The 27992-nt window shown below is 42.7% G+C and overlaps 1 protein-coding gene across 4 annotated transcripts; it reads left to right on the top strand.

The window, feature by feature from the left end:
• Positions 1–1179: 1179 nt before the first annotated feature.
• pax2a (paired box 2a) lies at positions 1180–27827 on the top strand (the record flags this gene model as incomplete). Of its 4 annotated transcripts, none has more annotated exons than XM_083923468.1 (10): positions 1180–1228; positions 2736–2901; positions 4002–4199; positions 7692–7777; positions 7943–8062; positions 16037–16212; positions 18234–18354; positions 25833–25934; positions 27423–27509; positions 27690–27763. In XM_083923468.1, 10 exons carry the CDS (start codon positions 1186–1188, stop codon positions 27761–27763), a joined length of 1173 nt encoding a protein of 390 aa, XP_083779594.1. The 4 variants fall into 4 exon arrangements, with proteins under 4 accessions (XP_083779594.1, XP_083779591.1, XP_083779593.1 ...); XM_083923465.1 differs by having other exon boundaries at positions 1186–1228; positions 15965–16212; positions 27709–27827; XM_083923467.1 differs by having other exon boundaries at positions 1186–1228; positions 27709–27827.
• Between the last annotated feature and the right edge of the window lie 165 nt (positions 27828–27992).

Genomic DNA, 27992 nt, shown 5'->3' on the forward strand with positions numbered 1-27992 from the left:
AGAAATCTCATCATATTTATGTTTCATATTTGCAAGAAATAACGAGGACATTTGAGCTTTTACACTCCAAGCTTCACAAAGTTGGTTCCTGGGCCGCCAGGGGGGTTTATAAAAGGAAAATAGTTTAATTTTAATACGATTTAAATAATGAGAAATGTTTGTGAACTTATCATTCCGATTGTTTTAAATATCTTTGTTTTAAGGTTCTTAAATATCACTTTTTAAAACATATTGCCAACAACAAAAAATCCTCCCATGTGAGTCCCAGTCTCGCCATATGCTTCTATTAGTCCTTCATATGAAAACATTTGGGGCTTTAAACAACATATACACCATCTTGACAGTGCTTTACTTCTCTTCTACCCCCTGCCTTTAATTTCCTTGATTCTTCACCCCCAAAGTCTCATCATTTCCCATTTCGTCTCCCTCCCCTTCCTGGCTGTCGGATGCAGGGACCTCCTCATTTGGAGCTGCAGGTTTTTACGTGGGCGAATCACAAAGTGTTGGAATCTATTGCCTTTGTCTGACAAGTCATCCATCTCTATGCGAGGGGATCTGTGGGATGGAGGTAGGAAGAGGGGGGGGGGGGGGGGGTGATCTGTGGGACTGCAGCTTTTAGAAACAGACACACAAGGAGAGGGGTTTCATTCTCAGCCCAAAGCTTCGCTCAGGCACAGCCCATTCCGGAGGAGAGGGGACGCACTGCTCTGTACGTCGCCGTGTCCATGTTGTTGTCATCTCCGCCCCTATCTGATTAAACCACAGAGCCCGCCTGTGCTCCACGCCGTCAGAGGAGAGGGATTTTTCGGTTGCAGATACTCCGAGCGGACCCGTGGAGACTCGACTATTCTTTTTCGTCTTTTCTGTTCCTCATGATGTCCTTTAAACACAAACAGTGACCCGGTTTGAATCAATGTTGCTGCGACCGGTGCGCTCTGCACACGCGTGGGTCATGCTCAGCACCTGACATCCATTCTGCAAGACTTTTGAGTTTAGACTTGAACAGGAGGAAAACTTAAGCATCGTCCCCCCTCAAAGAAGTTGTCCACTGCTGCGGACTCTTCGCACACGGACTGTTGTTCCCCAAATTATACACCTTTGTTTTGTTTTTTTACTCTTATAAAGCTGCATCACAGAGGCGAAACGGCGACCTCAGTCGATTACCTTTCTTTCCTTTGCTATCCAATGGATATTCACTGCAAAGCAGACCCCTTCTCGGCGATGCACCGTGAGTATACTGAATTAGTTTACACACAACAATACAATACAACGTGTTGTGACTTTAACCCCTGCACAAATAAGATCCGAGATGTTTGAAATGATTGGAGTGTAATTTAGAAATCATGCAGTTAGACATTTTATAATACGCTATAATATATATCAGCCAAATAATGTTGGTTTGCCGACGTTTTATTAGTCTGCTATAATGAAGATTAACACAGCTCTCATATATTAAACATGTTAGTTATGTTACCACACAGCGCTTAAAAACACTGGCAAAGTTTTCCCAGAAGAGTAATTTAAAACAGATCTATACGTGAATTGTGGTACCCTTATAATAAAAATTAGAATAAGACGCTGTTAAAAAAATAATAAATTCTGGCTTATTTGTAAGAGCACATGGGTCACTGGGGAGTTTTGTTTATATTTTGTATTTGTTGTGTAAACCTTAAATGATTCAGAGTTTGAACTAAATGAGAAAATGTTGGCTGGTTTGCGCTACATTTACTTTTGGGCGACCAAAAAAAAGAAACTCCTTGATTTAAATACAAAGCTTTTATTGCCTGTGAAATGACTTCAGAGAGACAAGGGCACGTTGTGTGTAAATGGATGGCACTTTATTTGTCTCTCAGTTTAGATTTAGGTTTTCAAGAATAAAACGCAGTTATAACTGTTCATTTTCTTCATGTTTTCTTCTCCATACGATATGGGTAAAGAAGACCCGGGCTGAGTGTAAATTATTTATTCCTCCTCATTCGCACCATCCGCGTTTGTAATATGAGTTATCAAAGCTCATTTTAATTATTTACAATAATTGTGCGAGGAAAATTAAACAGGTTGAAACATAATATCTGCGACATGTGTTAGGCTGCAGTGGAGGAGGTGCTCCTGGAAAATATTGCCAGTTGCCAAGGTACAAGGTGAGGGTAGTTTTGCATTTTTATTTATATGGCACCAAAAGAGCCAGTGAGGTGTATTTATATATTTTAATATTTTTTGTTTTGTTTTATTTTTATATTTTCTATATTTAAACAGTAACACAATCCTTACATGCTTCAATTTCTAACATGAGGATGATGATAATAATAATAATAATAATAATAATAATAATAAACACCAATAATTATTATTACTACAACAACATTAATAACATATAGATAATAATAATGATTATTATTATAATATAAAATCCCATTACTTTTTAAATATATTTAAGAATTCATGCAGCACCAAAGACTGTTGGCGTGCGTGTGTCCCTCTGTGTGTGTGTGTGTGTGTGTGTGTGCGTGTGTGTGCGTGTGTGTGTGTGCGTATGTGTGTGTGTGCGTTTATATATAGCCTACACTGTGCAGTATACTTTATGTGTGTATATTAATGTGGTTTAATATTTTAGCCTAACAATAAAACATCTAATGAAATAAAAGACACCAAAATGTATCCGCATGAGGAGAAGCCGTGTCTCCTGCAGGTATGTAATGTTATGTTCCCCTGTGCTGCTGTTGTGTCCCACGCAGGGCACGGCGGTGTGAACCAGCTCGGCGGGGTGTTTGTGAACGGCAGACCCCTCCCGGACGTGGTGAGGCAGCGGATCGTGGAGCTGGCCCACCAGGGCGTCCGGCCCTGCGACATCTCCAGACAGCTACGGGTCAGTCACGGCTGTGTCAGCAAAATCCTCGGCAGGTAAAAGGGGGGATCCACTACCAACAGAGCCCTATGTGTGTCAAACATCAATCTTCTATAGCTCGTATATGCGCACCCAGCTCTATTTCAGCCTCAGTCATCGGTTATATAGGCAGGTCATTTTTTTTATTCTTTCTCTCCCCTTTTTCTTTTTTTTTGCTTGAACACAGCAGTTCTGCGTCCGAGATTTTCTATCCATCACCTGCAGCCACGCAAGAGAAAAGCATCATAATCATGACATAAATTTTAAGGAGGAGAGTTTACAGCTAAGCATTGAGGATAAAACATTTCTCAGAAGAATACGAGGCTGTATTAATATTCTAGGAGACTGTAGGTGATAAAGAAAGTGTATACAGAAGCGTGAGGTCACTTGAAGACTGACTTTTTTAGGTCTACAGACACAAAGTGGAATATCACTAGCAGATTAAGAAAACAGCCCAATCTGCAGCCACTATATACTCACCTTTGAGTCTCATAATCCAGTAGAAAAATACGATAAATGCACACTTTACGTTCCTATATTTTCCATCAGTGCAGAATCTACTTCAAACCTGATAAATTAGGTCTACGTCATTTTTTTAAAAAAGCTTCAGAGCACAAATGCTGTGAGATAATATTTTGAAATATATTTTTTTCAGCTATCAGAAGGCATTTCAGAGGTATTTCATTTCACACACACTGAATGTTTGTCACCAACATTTACCAATAGGTCATGGTGGCATGTCGTGCATGCTACTGTAAGCTCGTGGGAACTGAAAATGAGGTCTAAATTGTGCGTTTACAGCTAAACTGTCATTTGTCCTGTCCGTCTCACTGCTTATATTGTGTGATTTTAATTACACTTGTTTTTCGTTGAAAATCCGCTCAGTTCACCTTCCAGCTGACACTCAATTAGGTCCATATAACAGCACTTCCACACCAATTATTAGATTAAAACCGTCTTCATATTTGTAGGTAATGTTTTTTTTGTAACTGCAGACGGTCGGCGGAGATTTGTTGCCACACAAACGATATTTAAGTCACCTTTTCCCATCAATCAGCCTGGACTGTTGAATTAAAGGAGGGATCCATTCAGGAACACTCACTCTGTCCCCATGCAGGTACTATGAAACCGGCAGTATTAAACCCGGAGTCATTGGTGGCTCCAAACCAAAGGTTGCAACTCCGAAAGTGGTGGATAAAATCGCTGACTATAAGCGCCAGAATCCAACCATGTTCGCTTGGGAGATAAGGGACCGACTACTGGCCGAGGGCGTCTGCGACAACGACACCGTCCCCAGCGTTTCGTCCATCAACAGGTAGGTGCAAATAATGAATTATCAGCATACCGAATTGTTCCAAAGCGCGTAAAATCTCTCTGAAAACTAAGCTTCTTTTTTATTATCTATTTCTAAATGTGTGCGTGCATGCATGTGAGAGACAGTGTTTGAGTCAAATACAAAAAGAAAAAACAGATGAGAGAACGAGAGAAAAAACACACGCGTGAATTGGACAAATCCGCGCTGAAATAGGCAGATCGCTATTGTATCTTCACATACAAGGCTGAACCGTAGTCGGTCTCAGCCGAGCCTATCCGGGGTGGTCTCGCAACGTGCAATTCAATCTCCTGTGCGGCCCTCCACGACACAGCCAGCACGGGGAGCTGAGGCTGGGGCCACGGAGAATCACATCTGTCTCGATAAAAACCGATCAATACCGCGTAACCAGATCTAGAGGCGAAGGGAAATACCCCAACAAAGTCGTTCAATACGCGGACCACACTGCGACAGAGGCGGCAGCAGCGTCTTTATTGCCAACCAAGTGTTTTGTTTTCCAACACCGTGGTTAATGTGGAGCGACAACAGATTGGTTGGACAATTCTAAATTTAATCCCACTTTTAAAAAAAATAAAGAAAATATAATAATAATTATTATTATTATTCGTTTTAATTTCAGTATAATGCTTCTAGAGAATTCTAAACCACATTAAATCCCCGTCCAACAGTGTTGATCTATGGGTAAAATGGACTATAAAAGAGTTTCTGTTCCACCGGAGGAGCTAAAGCAGCAGACACCCTACACCTTCACCTTTCCACATGAAGCGGGACAGCAGTGGACAAAGTATCTTTAGACAGAGGACGCTGGTGAAAAGCCCCAGTGCATGTGTGCAAAGTGGGGGGAAAAGCCCCATAGTGCCTGCGAGTGATGAACTTTGGTTAGGAGGCACTGTTCCAGAGAGCTGGTCATCGGCATTACATTTTAATGAGCTGAAGAGAGTCTCATAACACATCCAGCTAAATGCAGGAAATGGATAAAACTTTACAAAAAAAAGAAAAAAGAAATATTATAAAAATCAGGCTCTTGTGGATGTGATGGTTTCAACAGATCTTTCTCTGTTTTCACCTGTTGTTCCTAAAACCAAATTGAAATGTGTGTGGAGGGAATGTTTTATGTGTTACTATTAGAAAACATTCCTGGCCATCTGCTTGAGCTGTGTGCAACAGCACTATTAGGAGAAATGTCCTTTGAAACTAAGTTGGCCTGCACATTAATAATTAACAGAGCATGTGGCAATGCACAAAACATAATTTTTCATTCTTAGAGCACAGCCTCACAGATCACACCCTAACAATCAGTAGGTTTTATTCACAAAACTGTATTTCAGCATTAAAGGAAGGTCAATTAATATTTATTTTACAGCACATTAAAAAAATGCACGAGTATTGAAATACATTTTTACATGTTTGTCAAATTTAACCTTAACTGATGTAATAGTTAATTATTAATTTTAACATTCCATAAATGTCCATGGTTGTTTTTGTATCTCACTGTTGGTCGGATTGGGAAAAATGTGGAGGAGGAAGAAAGTGAGGAAGAGGCAGGAAGAGAGAAAGGGAGAGAGAAAGACACAGTGGACCCCTGGTGGTCTCTGTGGTTAAGGGCCTGACCTCTGCTCTGTTGACTAAAGAGGATGTCCTGGCTTTAAACACATTTTTCCTGCATGAATTATTAAAGATTACACAGAGACTGGGTTGCATTTTGTTTTGTTGCTGCAGAGAGGAGTTTCCACCTACAACATGCCCTGCGGACAGAGGTGTGCCCATAAGGTCCCAAGCGGCTTTCAATCATATTGATCCACATTTTAATCTTTCTTTGGGGATTTTTTTTTTTTTTTTTTTTTTTTACAACACCCAACTCAAACACCAAAGTCGTTAATTCACCCGTCCAAATTGCTTATTCAATATCAACAACACAGACTTGAGACCAAGTCCTTGAATTTATGAGGCTCCCTGGAGTCGTGAGGTCAGATAACTGTTGGTGAGATGTTAGAAATTCAAATAAAATATTGATGTGTGCTTTCTGGAGGAGGCTGCTAGCCTTTGTTGCCCTGCCTGAAGGAGAGAGTATGGAGGACACATGAGATAGTGAGGGGAATGAAAAGAGTCTGATGTACATTTTTGCCCTCGAGGAACTTAACCCCATAGACGCCTGATTCAGAATTGATAGCTCATTGCTGGATGCTGCATGCACATGTGAGCGTCGTTCGCCTCATCTGCAGTCTGTAAAAGTCTGTGTTTGTCACACCTCTCGAGTGAGAGGGCTCCATGTGTGATTTCTGTCTGTACACAACGCTGCCTGTTATTCAATGATCTCACGTTCACCTGTCAATCAAAAGATTACCATAGTCATGGTTTAATGTAATGCGATCATATCCCATAAGAGCTAAAGCTGAGCTTGTGTAAATCCTACTGTACCTTTACAACAATCCTCAATTTTTACAAATGTAACATCTCTTAGGCCTCTTATTTTTGTCATCTTCAAAGCTTTCAGATTATTGTGATGCTTTGTTTTATTTTTATTTATTCCAAAGTGCACCGCAGATTATAAAAGACATCGGATGTGCCGGTGGTCTCAGGTTGGGCCAATAAGACGCTATTGCTTTCCTGTCACATATAATTTATAGATCACCATTTGCATTTGCTGTTCCTCTCCGCCATTCGCCGTCAACTTTTCTATCCCGGAGTCCCAATCAATAGGCTGTGATCCTCAGTGAGCCTGGAGGATTCCTATTTGCTACAATGAGCAACAGAAATACCAAAAACTCCAACAGACAATGGTGACAGAGAGAGTACAGGGGAGGACTAAAGAAATTCCATGAAAAAGAGTGAAGACAGAAAGAGGGAAAGAAAGAGATGAGGGGGTTTGAAAGAAAGACATTGTAAAGTACAGCAAAACGGAGAGCACATTGGACAGTGGAGTCGAAATGAGAAAAGGGGATGAGGTTGGGAGAGAGAGGAGTGAAAGATCAGGTTTGAGAGATGGAGAGAGTAAAGAGAGAGCGAGGAGGAAAGAAGGAGTGGGGAGCAGGAGAGGGAGATTATTAGAGTTGGCCAGGTAGAGCCAGTGAAGCTGATCATTGAGGTGAATTGATGTGATTTCATGCTTTGTTTGCAAGATCATTCAGACCAAAGTGCAATGAAGACTTTCCCGCCACATCACATCTTACTGGTAGAGGGACTTTATCATATTTCTAACCTCAGAATCCAGCGAGATTGAATCCACAATCTCAGGGGGCAGCCCCTATTCAGCCTCACACAGGAGCAGAGAGATTGCCCCTAAAGCCCCGAGATTGGCTATTTGTGACAGGGGCCTGAATATGTGGACCCAAACGTTGGAGCACTTGTACATGCACGGGTGTAAGTGGACGTGATGTGCCGTGTTTAAGTGTCCCGGGGTGGCTGGGCTGGTGTGAAATCTCCATGCACCGGGAGCGGTATTGATTGATCCGTGTCTGTTGTTCACTTTACCAGGATTATCCGCACCAAAGTCCAGCAGCAATTCCACCCATCCCCTGACGGATCCGTTACGCCGCTCTCCACGCCCGGCCACACCATAGGTAAGCGCGAAGGAGGCTAAACACAGTTTAAAGTACAGTCAAATGAGCCAATCAGGACGGCTGACATAGGAGAGAAACACTCAAACATGATACATTTTCACATACACTCGCCCCTTAATATACACACAAAAATGAGACACACACTAACTCAGATTTCCCCATCAGTGCCCAGCACAGCCTCGCCCCCTGTGACCAGCGCCTCCAACGATCCCGTAGGATCCTACTCCATCAACGGCATTCTTGGTATCCCTCGCACCAACGGCGAGAAGAGGAAACGAGACGAAGGTAAGGGAGACACAAGATCCCTTTGTTTTTTCATCCTTTTAATTCTCTCCATCACTCGTCTCCTACTTTTTTATGTTTTTTTCCTGTGTGTGAAGAAGATGGCATTTATGACAGCGCTGCAGCCAAGTGTGTTTCTGTGTGCTGTCTCCAGTGACTTGTTATGTTGTATATCAGGCAGGGCGAGTGTTGAGAGAGTGTTGCGATTCAATCAGCTTTTTGATGCCCTGCGTTTTACCATACGCCTACAGAGCTGCATCTCAATTTTATACCATGCTCAGACGTACTGTAGATATCCCATATAGCTGTCATACAACTCTAATCCCCCTTGGCAAGGCATCAGGGCTGCTGCTTCTCTATAATGTAACAAAAGGCAAAAAGAGAAGCTCTGCCTTGATACTATCAGATACTTATTTTATCTGTACTATATATATACATTTTTTTTAATCTAATTATATTTTTTTGAACAGCTGTGAAACATTCATTAATAGTGTATTTTTTTATAATAGACTTTACACTACCAGGGCAAAAAAATAGACCTAGATATGCTCAAAGATTAAGTGGAAGCCTATCCACTCTAAGCCAGAATGTCTCATTCCTAGGTAAGGCAAGAGAGTGGACACACACTGCCTGAGGGCTAATAGATTATCGGTTTTGCAAACAATTGGCTTTTTTAATGCCTATGAATTAACATGTCCCCGGTGGAGGCCTGAACAGGTGTAGGAACAGACCGGTGGAGGCAGGGAGGGGGCTGCCTGTGTGTGTGTGTGTGTGTGTGTGTGTGTGTGTGTGTGTGTGTGTGTGTGTGTGTGTGTGTGTGTGTGTGTGTGTGTGTGTGTGTGTGTGTGTGTGTGTGTGTGTGTGTGTGTGTGCGTGTGTGTGTGCGTGTGTGTGTGTGTGTGTGTGTGTGTGTGTGTGCATGCACGTGTTTGATTCTGTGGTACTGCTTTCAAGTGGCTGATGGGATGAAATGGTTGAAAATGATCTCTAAGAGCATTCATCAAAACAGGCCACTTCCTTCTTTTATGTTTCTCTTTAGTTCTCTGGAGTGGAAACCACTTGGATGGAAGGAAAATAGGACATTGTAAGTTGAAGTTAGACAACCTTCTCTTTTGCTTTTGGTCAATCAGAACACAACACTTTCCTCTCAATTGCTGTTTTTGCTCTTCCAGGGTTATGAGTTTGTGGGGAGGAGGTGGGGGGTGAAGATTTTGCCAATAAATAATCTCCTGAGAAATTAAAATGAATGAAGCTAAAGTGACTGTGGAAAATCATATTTTCCATGTAATGGCATGCAGTTCAATATACAGTAATGCAGAGTGTAGGTTATTTAGAATTGTCATCAGGCAAACATAGCTTTGGGTTTTCAACAAGATGCAGTTTATTGTAAACTAAATAATTTTTTCTATAAGTCTAAACTTGACATTTCCCCTTAATTTGGCCTGCTATGTCAAGAGACTTATTCATGACCATTTTCTATTGCCTACATGTTAAATGTTAATTTATTTCAGCTTTGTTGTTATTTTGCGAAGCAAAACTGCAGCGGACCATCTACCTGAGCGATCTTAGACTATGTAGCAGCAGAAGTTACCTGCTAAAATGTTAACATGTTATTTTGTAGAAAACTCAGCAAATACATAAATTAGCAGATACATAAGACAGTAAATACATTTCATGATGTTTAGAGTATTCTACAAATGACTTACTGGACTCTGTCGCATGTCTGTAAACCAATCAAAGATTTTAAGCTTGAAAGCGTGTCATTTGTGCCTACATTGTGATCATTTGTTGAACATGAAAAACAAGCATTGCACAGTCCTTGTACTGCTAGTGTTGTGATGGTGGTGGCGTGGGATCCCGGTGTGGCTGAAGTCAGCGGTTGCCCTTTGAGGAAGAAAAAGGTCCCCATTACTGGAGGGCTGTAGAGATAATGTAGTGTGACACGCGTTATGTACACCGGGTCCCCGTAAGACGAGCTTCAGGGACATAGGTGCCATAAGAGCCATTAATCTGTCCTTGTCATGTGTTATTGCAAATTAAAAGTAGCATGTTACACTGGACGGCTTCAAGTGAAGATGGGAGGAGGGAAAAGAGAGATAGAGGAGCAGTGGAATGGGAGAAAAAAAAGTCATTTCCTTTGGAAAGGAGGGAAGAAGGAGGTCCAGGCAGCTTAAATGAGAGTTGAGTAAGAATGAGTTTTTAGGATTTGTGCATGTATATATACACACACACCTATGCACTGAAATGTGTGTGTCTGTTTATAACTCTGTGGCTTCGGATGCTCGTCACACAGTGAACATAGTGACATTTAAAAGAATTTGCAATTCTGCAGAGAAAAGCTATTAATTCAGAAATTAACCCCCCCCCCCCCCCCACACACACACACACACACACACACACACACACACACACACACACCCTCTATCTTGGATGTGCAAGCTATCGAAAAGACAAAAGAAATAGCCTTAAGGGGGGAAAAGAGAGAGTCTCAGCCCTATCTGTGGAGAGATTGGTTTGCATGTCTGCAAGCAGCGATACCAATTATGCCAGTGCTGGGAGAATGCGTCTCAATGCGCACCCGCTCCCCCACCACCCCCACCTCCCCTTCCCTCCTCTTCCTACCACCACCTCACACCCCCACCCCACAAATCTATCCATAGCCAGATTTATTTGTGTATCCCATTACAGGAAATGCGATGTTGTTCCTGCCAAATCCATTAATAGGGAAGTGGGGAAATTAGCCTGTTGTACAACATGCTCTCACTCAGCCATTTAAACATAGTAGAAGTGAAAGCTAAGAAAAGACAGGAGAGGTTTTGGTAACAACTACTGTGTAATTGTCAAATGTGTACCACAGTGCTAGAAAGTTCATGCACTCATTTCTAAAGTTTTGGGCCTTTCTCGACGATGATTACTATGTGAGATATGCCTGCTCTAATTTGCTCTCTTTTTCAAAGGTAATGCTGTTTTTATTAGAGCTGCAGCTTTTATGTAAATTCAGTGTTTCCTAGTCTTAGCACATCCTGACAGGTTACTCCTGACCTTGCTGCTGTATGCACGCAGGTTGATGTGACCTAACTGTATGCTTGTCTCATAGCTGGCTCACCACGTCCTGGACGGAGCGCAGTGCAGCTCCCGGGGAGGACAGGCAGTAGGGAGCTACAGTGATAAATTACATGGAGAAAGCAAAGGTCATAACTTGTGATTGTAGCGTGGGTGTGGGATGAGTGTAGAAGGAGCTGATGAGCGTGTGAGCGGGGAGAAGAAAATATAGCCTAGCAGGTTGTTCATTCATGACACGAAAGGACGATCGCACGCAGTAGCCAGAGTCATATCCACCTTGTTCAATAGCTTGGGGAAAAATGAATACAGTCGCTGTTTTGATTTGTTCAAATGTGATATTTGGCCCTTTTGGAGATTCTCCGGTGTGTATCTTTTAACACATATGACCTATTTGTGGAGTTTGAATCAGTTAGTGTATGGATTTGAACCTGGCCTATACTGGTTGGCTAGTCAAGCCAGTCCATGACAATGAGTCAATAGAGGATCACTTTAGAAAATAAATGCATCCAGAGCGAGACAGAAATAAATGGAATCATGAGCACCATGATGGCCCTGATGGGGTGTGTGTGAGAGAGAAAAGCCCAGGTTTGAGAGGGGCCGCAGAGCGTAACATAGAGACAAGAAGCTGTTAGGGCCCCGACAGTAGAGGAGGACACAAAAGGGTCCACATTTCTCCCCCTCCTCCTTCTCTGCTATATATCTGTCGTTCTTTCTCTTCCACATTTCATTTCTCCTCTTATCATCCGCCTCTTCCTTCCGAGTCTTGCGGGTTAACCATTTGCATTCAGCAACTTGGCTGCGTGAGACCCCACGCATAGTTGTAAACAATATACAATGAGATCCGTCACAAAAAATATAAGGAGAGGGAATTCACTCAGTGGAGAGGAATCATGTCAGAGAAAAGTCAATTACGGGCAGCGATGCCGAGAATTAATGGAGCGATGCATTACTCAGCTTGAGGAGGGAGAAAAGGCAAGAGAAAAGAGAGGGTACGTTAATTGCATTTCCACAAATACTCGCCACACAGGGTGGCAACGCTAAACGGCAGACTGGTCCAGAGTAGGGAAGAGATGAAAGCGGGAGGAGGACAAAGAAAAACAAGAGATGGGAATGGAGTCACGCTAAAGAGGGAGACTGCAAAATATCTTTCTTATCATTTTTATGTTACTCTAGAGATGTTTTAAATTACTCTTTTTTAAAAAAAAAAAACATTGGGGTTAAAAGATCATTTAAACTCATTTCCAATGTAAACCAAAGTGTTTTAAGTATTTTTTTAAATAAAGTTTAATTTTTCTAGTTTGTGGTGAGGCAGTGTGCCTTATCCTTTCTTGTTTAAAGGCTTATTTCAATAATATAGTGCAATAGACTCACTGCAGTGCCATATTTTTAAATAGTTCCCCACACTGAGAAAAAATATAACTTTACATTCATTTGGCAGAACGTTTTTTTTGTCCAAATCTTCCCTTCCAGTGGCCAGGAATCAAATCAGCAACCTAAATTTAAAGGCCAAATCGCTCTACCACCTCATCTGCATCCACTCGCCTATTAATGTTATAAACTTTCAAAACTGTATCCAAATCATTTTATTTATTTATCATAAACCTTCTGCTTTGGCTTGGATGTAAGAATTTAAATCAAAGTAAATAAAATAACTAGAGTGCTCCAAAAATACTATCAGCGCAGCCTCAGCGCTGGCAGTGAGTGCAAAAATCAAATAAGCATCACTATGCCTGCTGACAGTCAGTACACTGGTTGGTGGTGCTAAATCGAATTAATAAAGCTCTTAAACACGCCACAACATAACAGGATCTTAACAGCCATGGCAGTGCTTCTGCCTCTCTCCCTCTTTCTCCCCCACCCCACCCACCTCTCTCCTTTCCGCTTCAGAGCTTTCATAAATATAGCTAGCTTACAGGGAAGGAGTGTTCACCCTCTGGGTATACCAGTTTGTTTGTGTTCTCTCTCTTTTTTTCAAGCATAACTGCATTTTTAAAAAAAAACATCAACAAATGATCCACAATTTGCGAGAGCATCATTTCACCCATCAGCAGAGGACTCGCAGCCTCTGATCTAGGAAACCCTGTGTCATTGATTTACAGAGAGAGCCGGGCGGTGTGTAGGAATTCATTTGACTTTCAAACAAGCCCCCACCTCTACTCTCTGCTGAGTTATCTTATCACAGGGACAGGGGAGATGAAAGGAGAACATAAAGTGCCACCACGCCACCGCAGGACGCTAACATCCCCCTTAGAGACAAGGCAAAACAGAACAGCTTTTGATACCATTGTGGTTCGTCTAACAGTATTAGTTAATGCTGTATGTGTGTGTATAGAAACAGTGCACAAGTGTGAATATTAGTTCCAAAAGGAGTCCTTTATCACAGTTCCATTGGTTGAGTTTGTCTTCGGGGCTTTGACTTGGTAAAAAGTCTGCTTAAGATGTTTCAATACATCATTATGAAATCTCAAAGTTTTGGACACAACAAGGTCAAACAGTGTCCACCCGTTCAAGCTGATCAAAGAAAGTATTTACCAGAGAGTGCATTGCTTTAGGGTGGATGTGTGAATGTCACCATTGGAGAGTCTCGTTTTTATCTCGGTTCGTCTCCTAACACTTTGGTGTTAAAATGAGGAGATGCAGTCTGCTGGTGTTGTGGGAGTGATAAGAGAATACCTGCTGAGACACCCAAAGGGGTTGAAGAAACACTGAGAAAATGAAGCCAGTCAATGAGACACTCTCTCTCACACACACACACACACACACACACACACACACACACACACACACACACAGTCTGACAGTCGGGCTTCACACTCCACTTGACACGCTGACTGTCAAAGGATGAATCTGATTTATTGCAGCTATCTTATGATATATGTCAAACATGAAGCTGTAATGGTGATTCCTGAAAATAAATGATTTAGTATTATTTCTATTTAAAGGCCAAATCAGTTATTATTTGACCACATGAATATGAAATATATACACATAAATAAGTGATGAGTTAGAGATGAAAACAGTGTTTTGTCTTAACTGAACATGATTCAAAAATTAGGTCCGTTTCACTCCAATTTCTTAACCATTACCGATGTAAACAAACCTTTAACAAACCTTTTAACAACACCAGAAAGTGTTGCTAATCAAGAAACTGCACCAAAGAGTATCCTATAATGCGAATGTTTGTCCTTTTGCAGCTGGTTCAGGAGCCCTGATTATATGTGAGGGGGTGCTGAGTATAAGCATGCTCCTCCATTGTGAATGACAAACACATGCTATTGATCGAACTTGCCTCTTTTCTCAGACCAGCTGATACGAGGTAATTAATGACTCCATTTTCTTCTGTACAACAGAACAAGTGAGTTTCATACAGCAGCAATAATGATGCAACCCCAACCCTCCACCCAAGAGAGCAGTTTGTAAAACAAAATAAAATAAAAAGAGTTTGTGCTAAACTATTTGGTGAACTGATGGCAGATTTCTTCCTTAATGTTACACAAAGCTAAAGTCAATATATTTTAGCAGAAAAACACACATATACACACACCCTCCCATCTATACATACACACACTCATACTCAATAGCAGCCCTCTATTCCATTCTCTCCATGGATCTATTTCTTTGGTGCGATTCGGGTTCATCCGCTGGCCTCAGCCATTGAAAAAAGGTCAAGCAGCCGAGCAGAATGGCAATAACGCCCCTGAAATGGTACCATCAGTGGAACATGATTGATCAATTGAATTCCATAGCACAGAAAAATGTGGGATTAAGTAGAGTATTATACGCACAATGAGTTGAGGCATGATGTTCATTCCAAGTTCATTTCGCCTCCCTCCTCTGCTGGCGGATCAGGCAATCAATAGCGGCCTTGCATATCATATATCACCGCTGGCTCGCCCAGGAGAGAACATAATCTGCTGCAAATTTAGAATGACAGATTTGTATGGGAACTAAAGCCCTCATCCGCTGTTGGCGGCGGGGTATAGGGAGGAAGGGAGGGTGGCGGGAGGCAGGCGTGGAGTGGAGGTTCCTGGGATGCTGGCTGGAGGTTTTAGCTGCAGATATTTTTTTCTTCTTCTTTTAGTGTTCAGGACTTGATGAGTGAGCAGAAGGAGGGCTGCAGTTGCAGCGGCGGGCTCCCTGGCCGAGTTGATAGGGTCAGAGATCAGAAGAATGAGGGAAGCATAGGCTCATTTGTTTATACAGAGTGTGACCGAGTGAGGAAATGCATACGCTTGCCCTCGACACCCCGTCCTCAGTACCATCCCCACTCCATTCTGTTTTCCAGAAGACAGGCAATATGTGGGGGATGGAGGGAGAAAAAGGGAGACAGAGAGATAGATAGAGAGAGGGAGAGCGAGAGAGCAAGAGAGAGAGAGAGAGAGAGAGAGAGAGAGGGAAGGGTAATATGTTCAGGAGGAAATAGTACAGTTAAATAATGGCCCTCCATTTCCCGCTGGCAGAATGAGAGGCTCTGTATGTAATCGCCAGCCCTACTTTCTCCTCCTGAAATACACGCTCTCCCTTACAAGTATATATTTGCACTGAAGGTAATCCATCAATTACCATAGACCTATCACATGATGACCGTGCTGATGGTGGCCACGGCATGAGGAGAGGTGGGGGTAGGCAGAGAGCTGCTTGAGTGAGTGTGTGAGAGGAAGGGAGAGCGACAGTGAAAAACAGAGAGGGAGATAAAAGGCAGACATCATGGTGGGTCTCCCAGAATTAACTACTGCTCCTCGTGCCATCACTCTCACACCCACTGAGCTAAAAAAAAAATAAATAAATAAATAAATCTCCTTATGCTTATCTAACATTGCTAACCTGCTAGAATAATAACAGGAAAAAGACTGGAGCTGTGCCCTCATATAGCTTGTTGTCCCCCTTCCATTCTTCCTCTCCCTCTTTCTCTAGATGGCTCTGATGGCTCAGGCCCGGGCAGCGACTCTCAGGGCAGTGTGGAGAGTTTAAGGAAGCACTTGAGAGCGGACGCCTTCACCCAGCAGCAGCTGGAGGCCCTGGACCGTGTGTTTGAACGCCCTTCTTACCCTGATGTCTTCCCCACTTCAGAACACATCAAACCTGAACAGGTTGGCCACAGGTTTCTTTCTACATATTGAAAGTTACAGCCCTGCACTGACAGCCTGGTTTCTATCTTTCTGTCTCTCTTTAAGTTGTAGCCCAGTAAAATAATTTACATTGGGTTTTTTTAAGATTACAAAGAGTATAAACTGGTACACAGGTGACAAAAAGCTTTATGCAACTTCTTCCTCCAAGCAACCTACAAGCCTACAGCCTATTACAACGGATAACCTTTATTTACATCCATTAGACTGTTAAACAACAAGAGACTATTAATTTTTCCATTGGAACTCTATGTGGGTGCCCATGCAGTCTTAGCAGTGCCCTAATTGAGTTCATTTTCATCTCAGTGCGATCGTGGGGAATTACAGCGGCGATAAATCAGAGGGACAGCCCCTCAGCCTGCTATACAGCCCCCTAATGCAGCTAATTACCAAAGTGATTTCTACGGCAAGATCAATACCAAAACGAATTGGAAATGACTTGCAATCACAAAGAGTGGAGGAGTAGGTATTAAAAAGGCGAGAGAAAGGTGGAGGAGGGGGGAGAAAAACGGCATCAGAATGGTCCAGAAAAATCAGTTTTAATTTAATGTAATATTAATCAGGCCGCTTTCCACTCTTTCTGCGCACCTCCTTTTTTCTCCCTGTTTCCAACACCCCCTCCTTTTCTTAAACTGGTGAAAAGGTGGGATATTAGGCTATTAGGGGCTTGTCTGGTGTCTGCGTCAGGGCATTAAAAAGCCATTTTGAAGAGGCTAGCCTGAATAGGCCTCATCCCTCCCACACTTCTGGCAGCCATGTGGTCAGGTCATTCAGGCCCCTCTGTGCGTGCCACTCGCCCTCCGCCCAGCCCTGCCCAGCCCTGCCCACAGCCCATCTGCATGACAAAATGGCTCTTGTGCTGCTGAGGCCCCACGGAATAGAGAGGAACATCTAGCCTAGTGCCAGGGAACAGTTGTAAGCAGACAATTAGAGTTTATCTGGGATAGAAGCAGACAAGACTGGGGTCACCAGCTCGCCCCTGTGGGACCCCTGTCCCATTGAGACAAACAGATGCACACACGCACTCCGACACAAACACTCGCAACCACAAATGTGTGCTCACACACTTATCCTTTCAAAGAAGAAGAGTCAGGTCAGGAAGTGTCATCTCATTAACTAACAGGATTCATCCCAGCTGCTAGCAGAGTCTTAACCTGAGATTAAAGTGAATAAATACTTAGAGACTAGTTGGTGGTTGATCCTTACACAAGTTTTCTGGAGCAGCACAGCAGTGTTGCATTTTTTTGAATAAAAAATTGTAAAACGTGAAAGATGTCTGCGGCTGCACAGTAGGTTTTATCACAGTTGACAAGTAAAAAATACTAATAAAAGTGTGAAAGGCAAAAAACAATACACGCTATTTTATCATTTTATTTATCCAGTTTTATATGTCCATCCTAGAGGCGAAACAACATTTTGAGGTTGTACTCCCCTTTAAAAAACCACACCACATGTCTCTCCTGTAACAAAGCCCTGAATGTCTCCTCCCTTGACTGGTCACAGGGATGACTGCAGTGGAGCACAAAGAGCCAGCTGACACCCCGTCCTTTCACTCCTCTCCCAATCCCTCTCTCATCCCTCTCTCCCTTTCTGCCTTCTCCTCAGACAAGCCCTAATGCATGCATACATCATAGGTCTTGCTAAAGCATGGGGAGCAGGGTCGGGACGGGTTGGTGAAGGGGTGAGGGGGGGTGCTCACAGAATTCACAGGAAATATTCAGAAGGAAACACGGTGAGAGGATCACAGACAGCTTCCTCAGATACACCAGGGGTTTCCTTCAGACGTTTTTCCCATATAACTGGAAAAGCTGCTCTAAATCTCGTACGCAAATTGGGCTTGCATGCAGTGCATAAGCGATATTAACCAGATAATGCATAGTCTGATGGAATGTTAAATTATTTTATATAAAAAGTGTGAATACCTTTACTCACATGTGCATTTCTCCTTTGACATAATTTTGCATGTGTTGTGTATTTGTCTACAGGCGAATGAGTACTCACTCCCATCCCTGAACGCTGGCCTGGATGACGTGAAGCCAAGCCTTTCCACCAGCGCCAGCTCCGACCTTGCCTCCAGTGTCTCCCAGAGCTACTCTGTTGTGACAGGTACAATCTGACTCACGCTACATCGATCCCTAAAAGAATACACACAGCTGCAGCAGGTCAAAAACATCTGCAGCAAGGTGGTCATACAGTGTATTCAGCTCTGCCTGCTGCTGTGACTTTGTCTTTTGTTTCATGGCATCTTCTTCTGATTATTCTCCAAATGTTTATCTTAAGTAAAACCAAGCATGTCGTACTCATGATCATAGTCAGTTTTAATAGACTGTTTCCCATTTGTTTTCCAAATTCATCTCCGCCCCTCACACCAGCCAAGTTTACTCATTCTTTGTTCCCCTGATATAAAATAAATCAGTCTAATTAAATCCCATAATCACCAGAGGCCACATGTGCACACTAATGCAGCTGTTGAAGACTGGAGCAACTGACAAATGAGACTATAATACACCTGAACATACTGATATTGCAATACATACTGTCATTTTACACCCAGATTACACTTTGTCACTTAATAATACAAACTGATATTACTGATAATCAGTCAGTTGTTTGGGCTTTCACTTATAAGCTGTTTTCCTCATGGATTAAAGTATTAAAACTCCACTGATGAAATTGACTTTTTATAATGTTGCGTCAACATCGACTGTGCATTGTAAAAAATCATCCTGATATTGCATCATCCCCGCCTAATCAAGATTTTGACTGCCACTTCCTGATGGCGTGCACATTTGCCAGTGATATTAAATTCTTATCACTTCCAGCCACTTTTTGAGGCACTCTGTGTATTTATTTCTGAGGGACAGACCGAGGCGATATATCATCTGAGCCCATTAAATCCTACAGGCCTTTCACACGCTGCTCCTAACTGGCTATTGTGTTAGCCCGGATTGGCCCGCTAACAGATTGACTGGGAGTACTTCTCATAAGAGACAGCTGCTGTTCTCGCCGCGACACGACGTTGTCATCAAAGGCTATGATAGCCTGTTGATTGACAGAGGCTGGAATAGCACCGCGGCTGGCTGGCTGCCTCATGCTGTGGAGAAAGAGAGAGAGAGAGGATGAGAAAGAGAGAAAGAGAGAGAGAGAGAGAGAGAGGGAGGGAGAGAGAGAGAGAGAGAGAGAGAGAGAGAGAGAGAGAGAGCGAGAGAGAGAGAGAGAGAGAGAGACACACACACAGATACAGATGAGACTGAAATTACAGGTTTTTTTTCCAACTGCTGCTGTTTTTAATAGATACGTCCACTGAGAGCCAACAGGTAATGGCAGGTGCAGTGTATTGAATATCTTATTATAGTATTAACTATCTGTATCATATAACCCACACTGACCCACCCTGTATTGCTCTATGGCTTATTTTGCTCTGCTGTCGAGGTTGATGGCCACCTGGTTAATTGAAATGTTGTTTCATTGTGGCTTCTGAGGCTCTTTCCCAGGAGAGGTTAGGTTTACTGATGGCCACACTGAGTCCAAAGTAATATGCCAGTCTTTTAATAAAACACGCATAATTATGCAGTGGGCATCAAAGTCAATGAGTCCAGTGTGTGTGTGTGTGTGTGTGTGTGTGTGTGTGTGTGTGTGTGTGTGTGTGTGTGTGTGTGTGTGTGTGTGTGTGTGAGAGAGAGAGAGAGAGAGAGCGAGAGAGAGATAGTAAGGAAGTAAAGAGGAGGACAACATGATTGAAAATTGCAGTGGCCCTTCTCAAATGATCCCTACAGTCCAGCCCCAGACACAGAGCTGTGGGAAAAGAAAGACCCCTTTTTTATTCCTGAATATGTGGGAGGTAGATTTGCCCCAGAAAGTTGGGCCTCATGAGAAGAAAGGTGTGTTTTTGTCTTTTATGCTGGGCTCCTCCTATGAAAGCGGTCTCGCACTGGGGAGCACACTCATAGCAGGTGGCCTCGAGCCACCTGGGGGCCGGGGGGGGCTCTTAAAGCAATGTGAGGGCCACAGATTGCGTAACGGGGAGGCGAACTAGGAAAACTTTTCTTTTCTTGGAACATGACAACATACTTTAGCACAAGCATAGGAAAATTAGTATTTTGAGCAGCAAATTAAAGTCAGAAGTAATATCCAGTTAGCTTTTATTACTTAATTTTAACGACTATGTAAAGTAATGCATGAAGCATTTGATTTGGTCTAGGTTGTTACCGCGTAATATTATTTTTTCTGTCATTAGCAAACCCTGTAAATAGGAATGTATGCCAAGGCTGAAAAATGCTAAATTACCTTCCTCACTTAGGCTGGGATCCAATTATCAATAAATTATGCTCTCATACTGGATGGTGCTATGAGATTATATTCATTCTTTAAATGTTTTCTGCTCCCAATTAAAATTCATACAGTTATTGATCTTGTTGATTTTTATGTCCTGAAATTTGCATAATCTATTAAAGATGAATGATTAATTAAGTGCTCAGTTTCGTGCTCCAAGGGCGCTAGTGAAAGCAACGTCGGCCATCTTTTGTGTCCTCTGTTTACCCTGATGTGTGAAAGAGACGGTTACCTAGGAAGGAGGGCGGCAGCCAAATCACAGAGAGATTTACCGTTGGGATTTAGTAAGAAGCACCAATCAATTACAAATGATATCCACTCCGGCACAGTGACTATCTTTAGATGTTTAACACGTTGATGAAAATCATTATAAAAGATTTTTAAAAAGACTAAATTTGTTGATAATTCTTTGAACAGAAATGATTCTCTTAAATGCTAATAAGGCAAGTAGATTATATCAAATGTCACATATTTACTAATTACCATGTTTACATCAGTACTGTGCATTACCCGACTGGGTAAAATGTAAACACGTGTGTACAAGTCGTAGAGAAACAGTTGTCCTTGTGTTTGTTGTATGTTCAGTGGAAGCACACTGTGAGCTGTTCATTGCGTCCATGAATAGAACAACATGTCATGAGTAACTGATCTCCGGCTTGGTCCGGCATTTATCTGACCGCACAGTTTTTTTTATTGATACATGAACAGAATATGCAGCATGAAGTATTCTGCAGATCCCGTGCATCTTGGCTGTAGTTATCCTAAATCTCTGCGTTTAAATGTGGGACAAATGATAGTATAATATTGTAGCTACTTATCAGTAGTTAAAAAGGGTTACGCCCAATGAGAGTACAGTTGTCTCTGTGAAGGCTGAGCTCCATGATCACTCTCACCAGAGCCTGTGGGGAGGCTGGGTGTAAATGGGCACCCCTCTGACCTACTTAAACTCCAGCAGATGTGAAGATCCAGTGCTTTTCCTGTCTCTCTTTATACCTATATAGCTATCTGTTGTTCTCGCTCCCTAGTACTAATGAGGTGAGTTATTATTTATTTCAGATTCATTTCAGCTGAAATGTACACCACACTCTAAGCCCCTTTTATGACTTGGCATATGACCCTGCTGGGTGGCAAACAACAAGCAGCCACCTAACCTGCGGTGCCTGGTGTGTGGCCTGGTGACAAACGGTGTGTCTCAGCTCAGTTAATGCCTGCAGCCCCGAGCTCAAAAATTAATGTTTATACCCTCCCCCCACCACCCCCCGCAACTGCACACTAACCTTTGAGCACACATTTGATAATGAATTACTTTAAATCCGTGGATGGGGAATTCAAGCTATTCGGCCCAGCAAATATTCTTTACTCACAACTGGATGCACCCTTCGTTCTTTTGTTCCTTTCTGGTGCGAGTGGTCATGAATGACCATCTCCACAGTGCAGGTGAGCGAAGGCTGTACTTGAAGCCGACATAAATGTGTCCCTGTCAAGGTAAAATTAACATTTAATTATCTGTAGAATCTTCTCCAGATGACTTTGTCCTACCGTCACGAGACAGAAGTTTTGCTGTAATCTTGAACATACTGTAGGAATGAAAAAGTTCTCTGTCGATTGAGTATCAGCCCTTTGAAGACCAGAGTTTTGCCAGTAAATGGTTTGCACGCCAAAGTTCCACAGTGCACGTTAAAAAATGAAATGCTCACTTGAGAGAAGGCTGTTGTAGCTATATCTGGACACCTCACCCTGAAGACCATTGTGGGTTCTTTACAGTTCATTTCTATGGTTGATGGGGTCTGTAGACGTGGTATCAGTGGTGAAGCAGACGCTGATGTTGGAGAACGTTTCCACTCTCTCAGAGATGTGTTTGCTGGGGAGAAGAGTCCCCAAGGACCCTGAGTTTATCTTCCATCTCCATCATCAGGGCCTGTGATTTGACAGGCTCCCTTTACCCAGGCTCTGCCTCGTCTCCAGGACAATAAGCAACACCATGTCTGATTAGTTTCAGAGTTCAGTGGTCTTGAACGCAGCGTTTGTATCAGTTGTTGTTGCGTTGTAACCGCTGTCTGTTTGACAATGGTTGCTCAGGTGCAGAGAAAACAGAAGCCTACAGTAGTAGGCAGGAAGTCTGAGATACGGTGTAAACAGACCTGGCCTTTGGCGTCATGCTTGGCTCCCTCAGTCTTTTACTTAAGTTCAGATTATTGTCCCAAAGTTAATGTGGGCCTTGCAGTTACACCCTTATAGCGAAGTAAGTGCTCTTTAGAACAATGATTAACGTAACAAACACACAATCCACTTTTCTAAGTTGTGACACAATGATTGGTTTATGTTTTGTTAAATAATATTATACTTCCATACATTAATTTCAGGGTCATACTTGTATTTTGGGTTTTCTACTGGAACATGTTTACATGCTTTAATGTTCACATTATTTATTTGATCATACTTCCTGTCTGAATATACTTGTATTCACCCTCGGTCTGAAACGTTCAGTTTTAGCGCCTGTCTCTTTAAGTTGATCCTGAAAAGGGCCAGTCTGCTCTGGTTGGTCAATGTTTCCAGGTCTTCCGTATCTTCTCTTCAATCTCTGCACCGTCATTGCAGCTGGGAATAACTGTAACAGCACTGTAACAGCACTTTCTACCTACATATAATATAGTTGGGACATGGGTTAAAAGCGTAATGCAGCTGATGTACGTTTAATATAGTCCTTTTGGGCTAACCGCTAACTTTATGGGCTGTCGTATCTTGCGTCAATGAACAGCTGTTTTCTGGGGGTGGATTGGACTTGTTGTGCACCCAAATCAACCCATACTTTTGACAGCTGTTTTAACTTTAACAACTTTAACAGAGTACATGTTAGATATAATTAACTGAAGAACAGAACTGAGCATCAGCCGTTTGCAATCATTCCTACATGCGGATCTGGTTTCCTATTCAGTGCATGTGACAAACTTTTATGTCCATCCAATTAAGTGCAGAGCCCACTCATTAGAATATTTCTGTTCATTCCGGATATTCGGGGCAACCGTCTTTTTAATGATTTGATCATAAGTTGAAAACTTACACAGTTAAACATTGTGTTGTTCCCTCCATAATGACGCTATCTGTCTCAATAAGATGAGAGTATTTTATGTAATTGCAGTACCTCTGTCTAAATCTACAGCTGTCACAAAGACAAAGGAATCTGGAGAACCTGCTATAGATTTCTATGGGAAAAGCAGTCAGTTATGTTCCCTAGTATTAGGTTCATAGGGCTGACAGGGTTGCATCCCCCTTCCATAGAACAGCCCTTATCTTAATGAGGATTCCCAACACACAGTCCTGTTGTAAAGTAACAATGATGGGGCAAGCAGCTAATGAGGCTATCATGGTGTCGGGAAAGAGCCATCTTTCCCTACAGGCCCCAGCGAACAGAACATGCTCTGCGGCAGACGTGGAGAGGCCGGAGACAGAACTCACATTGATTGCATAGGTTCAAGAGGCAGAGCCAGTGAAATGAAAGATGCCAAGACTCATCAGCCAAATTAGATCCAAGTGTAGAGTTTTGAACTGTCTGCGAGCCGATTGTTTGGTTATTTGTGGGAGTGATTTTGTTGTGAGAAAGCAGCCGTGAGATTATGTTGTTTGTTTTCCCCCGAAACCTTGAGGGAAATTTTTTTTTTACGCATTTGAGCTTGATTGATCAGGCGCGATGTGTTGTTGCAACATTTCACTGGTGTATGTTTCCACTTAGTCGAATGAATTACTGCTGGGTGCATATGAGATTATTATTATATGCCATGTAAATGGCAATAAATAAACAAATAAACTGCTTAGGACTGTTTATCTATTCAGAATTCATATGAAATGTCTGGTCCTGAATTGGCAAAAGATAGGAAGTTAATGTACAGTCGCGACTTCTTGTAGTGTTCCTCATGCTTTAGACTCTCATAAGAGAGACCTTTAATTCATACCACAAATCTGCTCAGGATTTGGAGTCTAACATGTTCTTTTTTGGTTATTTGGACATTTAGAAAGCAATACATCCATCTCACCATACATATGAGTGACTGAAGTGAATGTATGTACAGTTTGTGTGGGGTTGCATGTCTACATTATATCTAGTTTTTTTTTCTTTTTCTTTTTTCCATCCGGCAGACTCTCACTCATCATATCCACCTTCCATGTGTGTAAAGCGAGAGCCCCATGAGGCATCCTTTGCCCCCTTCACCCCCTCCTCTGTTGGGGACTCTGCTCTAGCCGACATCTTGCCCCACCCGTCCAGCCTCTCTGTAGATGCCTCTACTCCCAGCTACCCTGTCCATGCCCAAGGCCCCTGCTACAGCCAGTATGCCAGCCAGCCCTTTATAGCAGGTACAACTTTACCCATAAGGCCCTGCAGCCACATCAAAACCCAATCAAGCCCACTCTTTTCAGTTGATTTACCTCAGTGTTCTTTTTTTAATCATTGAGTAATTCTCAAATTTACACCAAATTAAACCGTCCGCCTCTAACGTTGCAAAGCCATCAATTCCATCATGCTTTGTGGACCCTACTGTTTTGTAAACAGGAGCAAAACTGACTGTTTGCCCCTCATTAACAGTGGCTGCTCTCTCCCCTTCTCCACCCGGCTTTTCTTCAGCTCTGACCCCTTTGCTTGTCTCTTGGGTTAACAATAGGGCTCCAGGTCTCTCCCGCCTCGTGACAGGCCCACGGTCTGAAGGCCAAAAAGTGAGGGTGGGGGCGGGTGCAGAGGCAGAGACATAGGACTGATGCTGATTTGGACCCGTTTGACCCTGTCCTGTGTGCACCCTTCATCCAGCCAGGCCTGATACGGTCACTGTTAATTACAGGACTGAACATGGAGCAGAGACAGCTCTCATTGGGCCGTCAGTTTTAGAAGCTTCTTAGGGTGTTAGTATATTAATGTTACGGAAGTTGTAGTATATGATTAGATCATTTCATAAAAACAATTTAGTATATATATAGTAACTTTCCTCAAAATAACATGCAAATTACCCTGTGGTCCGGGCTGGTGACCTGTCCAGGGTGCACCTTTCACCCACACTACAGTCCCAGACTGGATGAGAGGATAACAACCAACTTCATGGAACATGCTGCAACATCTTGCATGTTTGTGGTCTTTTTTTAAAACATTTTTTTTTTAGCATTTTTAACTATTTCTCTTCATTAAAAAAATGACTATTTCTATTCATATTCAACTTTTTCTGTGTTCAAGCATCCTTTGTAAGACTTTTCCTCCTGTGTGCCTGCAGGTCGAGACATGGCCAGTACCACCTTACCTGGCTACCCGCCCCATGTCCCCCCCACAGGACAAGGCAGCTACCCCACCTCCACACTCGCTGGAATGGTTCCTGGTATGTGGCAGTACTCCCTTTTTATGATGCCATTAATTTTACTTTTACAGGTTTTATTTTAAGCGGGTAGTCCCCTTCAGTTGATCTTGTTGAGGTCACTTTAAGCTAAACAAGTGCTAATGCTCTTCTGTAGTGTCTCTAACAGTATGCATGTAACACATACAAAAGCACTTTTACTATTCGAGATGCTGAAGAAACCTTGAAGCGTTTCTCTTGAACCAAAGGATTGAAGCAAGCTTGTTATACCTTTGTTAGACTGCGGTTAGCGTGTGGTTAGCGTCTGCGGACGAGGACATTAGATGAACTCGATAGGCGATCACCACAATCAGTGGCCGTGTGATAGGACAGTTCCTCTCAGTTACACTCCAACTCCCAGCGCTCATTACCCTCACCGTGTCCACACAGTGCACTCTCACCAGCTCCGTCGATAAACACTGCTTTTGCTCCTCTCCTCGCCTCCCCGGACACCTAGGGCTGCAGAGCGTATCTCTTTCCCCTCTACTTAACCTGCAGTTCAGGTTCACAGCAAACAGTTAAGGGTCAAAACACAGAGGCGTGGAGGGCCTGTAAATATTTAAATCACTATCTCTCTCAGGGATGAGCTTGAGTTACACCACCAGCGGTGGGATGCTATAGCTGCCAGCATGTGTAGATCTCTCCTCCAAACAACTGAAAACACAATTCCCTTTATTGCTCCGAGACATGTACCTCTCACACTGACCAATAATTAAAGCAGGCGTGCAGTATTTACAAGTGAGCTCAGTGTGCATCAGGGTAACATTTTAAGATATATAAGGAGGTAAAAGCTGATATCTGAAGTTAAGAAAATTACTAATGCTTCATTGGATTATATGCCACCATGGATGTACTCATACAAGCACACAGGCACAGCTACCTTCTTTATCCAGAGGCTGTAGTTTTTATTTTTTATTTTATCTGGTAGTGAATGACTAAGATTTAGTGACTGGCCCCAAACACTGTTAAAGCAAAGGCCATTCTTCAGCAGCTTCATATAAAACCCAGCCTTTATAGTCTCATAAAAGAAGGAAACCTGTGGACCCACAGCATCGCTCGCTGACATCCCCTCAGCCTCCCGTCCTTTCCACTCACGACCTGCACAGGGAGGACAAAGAGCGAATGAGAGTCTCAGAGAACCTATTAGGGAGTTTTGAAGCGAAGTATCATCACTTAAAAGCAGGAGGAAAAAAATCACACTGAAGTCCTTACTTAAGGAGAGAAAAGAGGAAATCCTAAAGACTAACATAAGATTAATAAAACAATCAATTCAACTGAAGGACTTTGGAGACAAGCTACACAATCAGACGGGATCAAAATACAGCGGAAACATTGTTGTTTGATGTAACCGCAATGTAACTTGGTGTAAAGGCTTTTTTTTTTTTTTACAGATTTTATATTTTACAAAAGCTGTCAGTCATTTCAGTCTGTTAGCTCTTTGCCAATGTTTGTGTTTATTGATTTGTTCTCTAGGAGGGGACTTTTCTGGAAACCCTTACTCTCATCCACAATACACCACTTACAATGAAGCATGGCGGTTCAGCAATCCAGCATTACTAAGTAAGCGATTTTCTGTCAAATGTACTGTGACATTAATCCACTTTAAATTGAAAATAATAATTAAAAACAATGGTAAAAATCTCCAGGCTCCATGTATTGACTGTCCTTGGAGTTTTACACACATGTCTTACGTGTTTGACCTCGTGGTTTCCAACGGCTCGTTCTTCTGTTAACTTTCAGGTTCCCCTTATTATTATAGTGCCGCATCCCGTGGCTCCGCACCCACTGCTGCCACTGCCTACGACCGCCACTAGTTACCATGGAGACCAGCTCAAACTGCAGGGCCAGGGCTTTGGCCTCCATATTGTCCCCGTCTGAGAAACACAGAGGTCAAAGGGAAGGGAGGTGGAATCCTAAAGGAAAGCCCCGTGATGTTACGCGATGTGGAGGAAAGGATCGGCGAGGTCGACGCCGGCGCATCTAGCCCAGCTTCAGCGTCACACACTTTGGGTCAAAAGGGCCCGCGGGCGTTCAGAACTCACC

Source organism: Echiichthys vipera (assembly GCF_963691815.1).
Source record: "Echiichthys vipera genome assembly, chromosome: 11".
NCBI lineage: Eukaryota > Metazoa > Chordata > Actinopteri > Perciformes > Trachinidae > Echiichthys > Echiichthys vipera.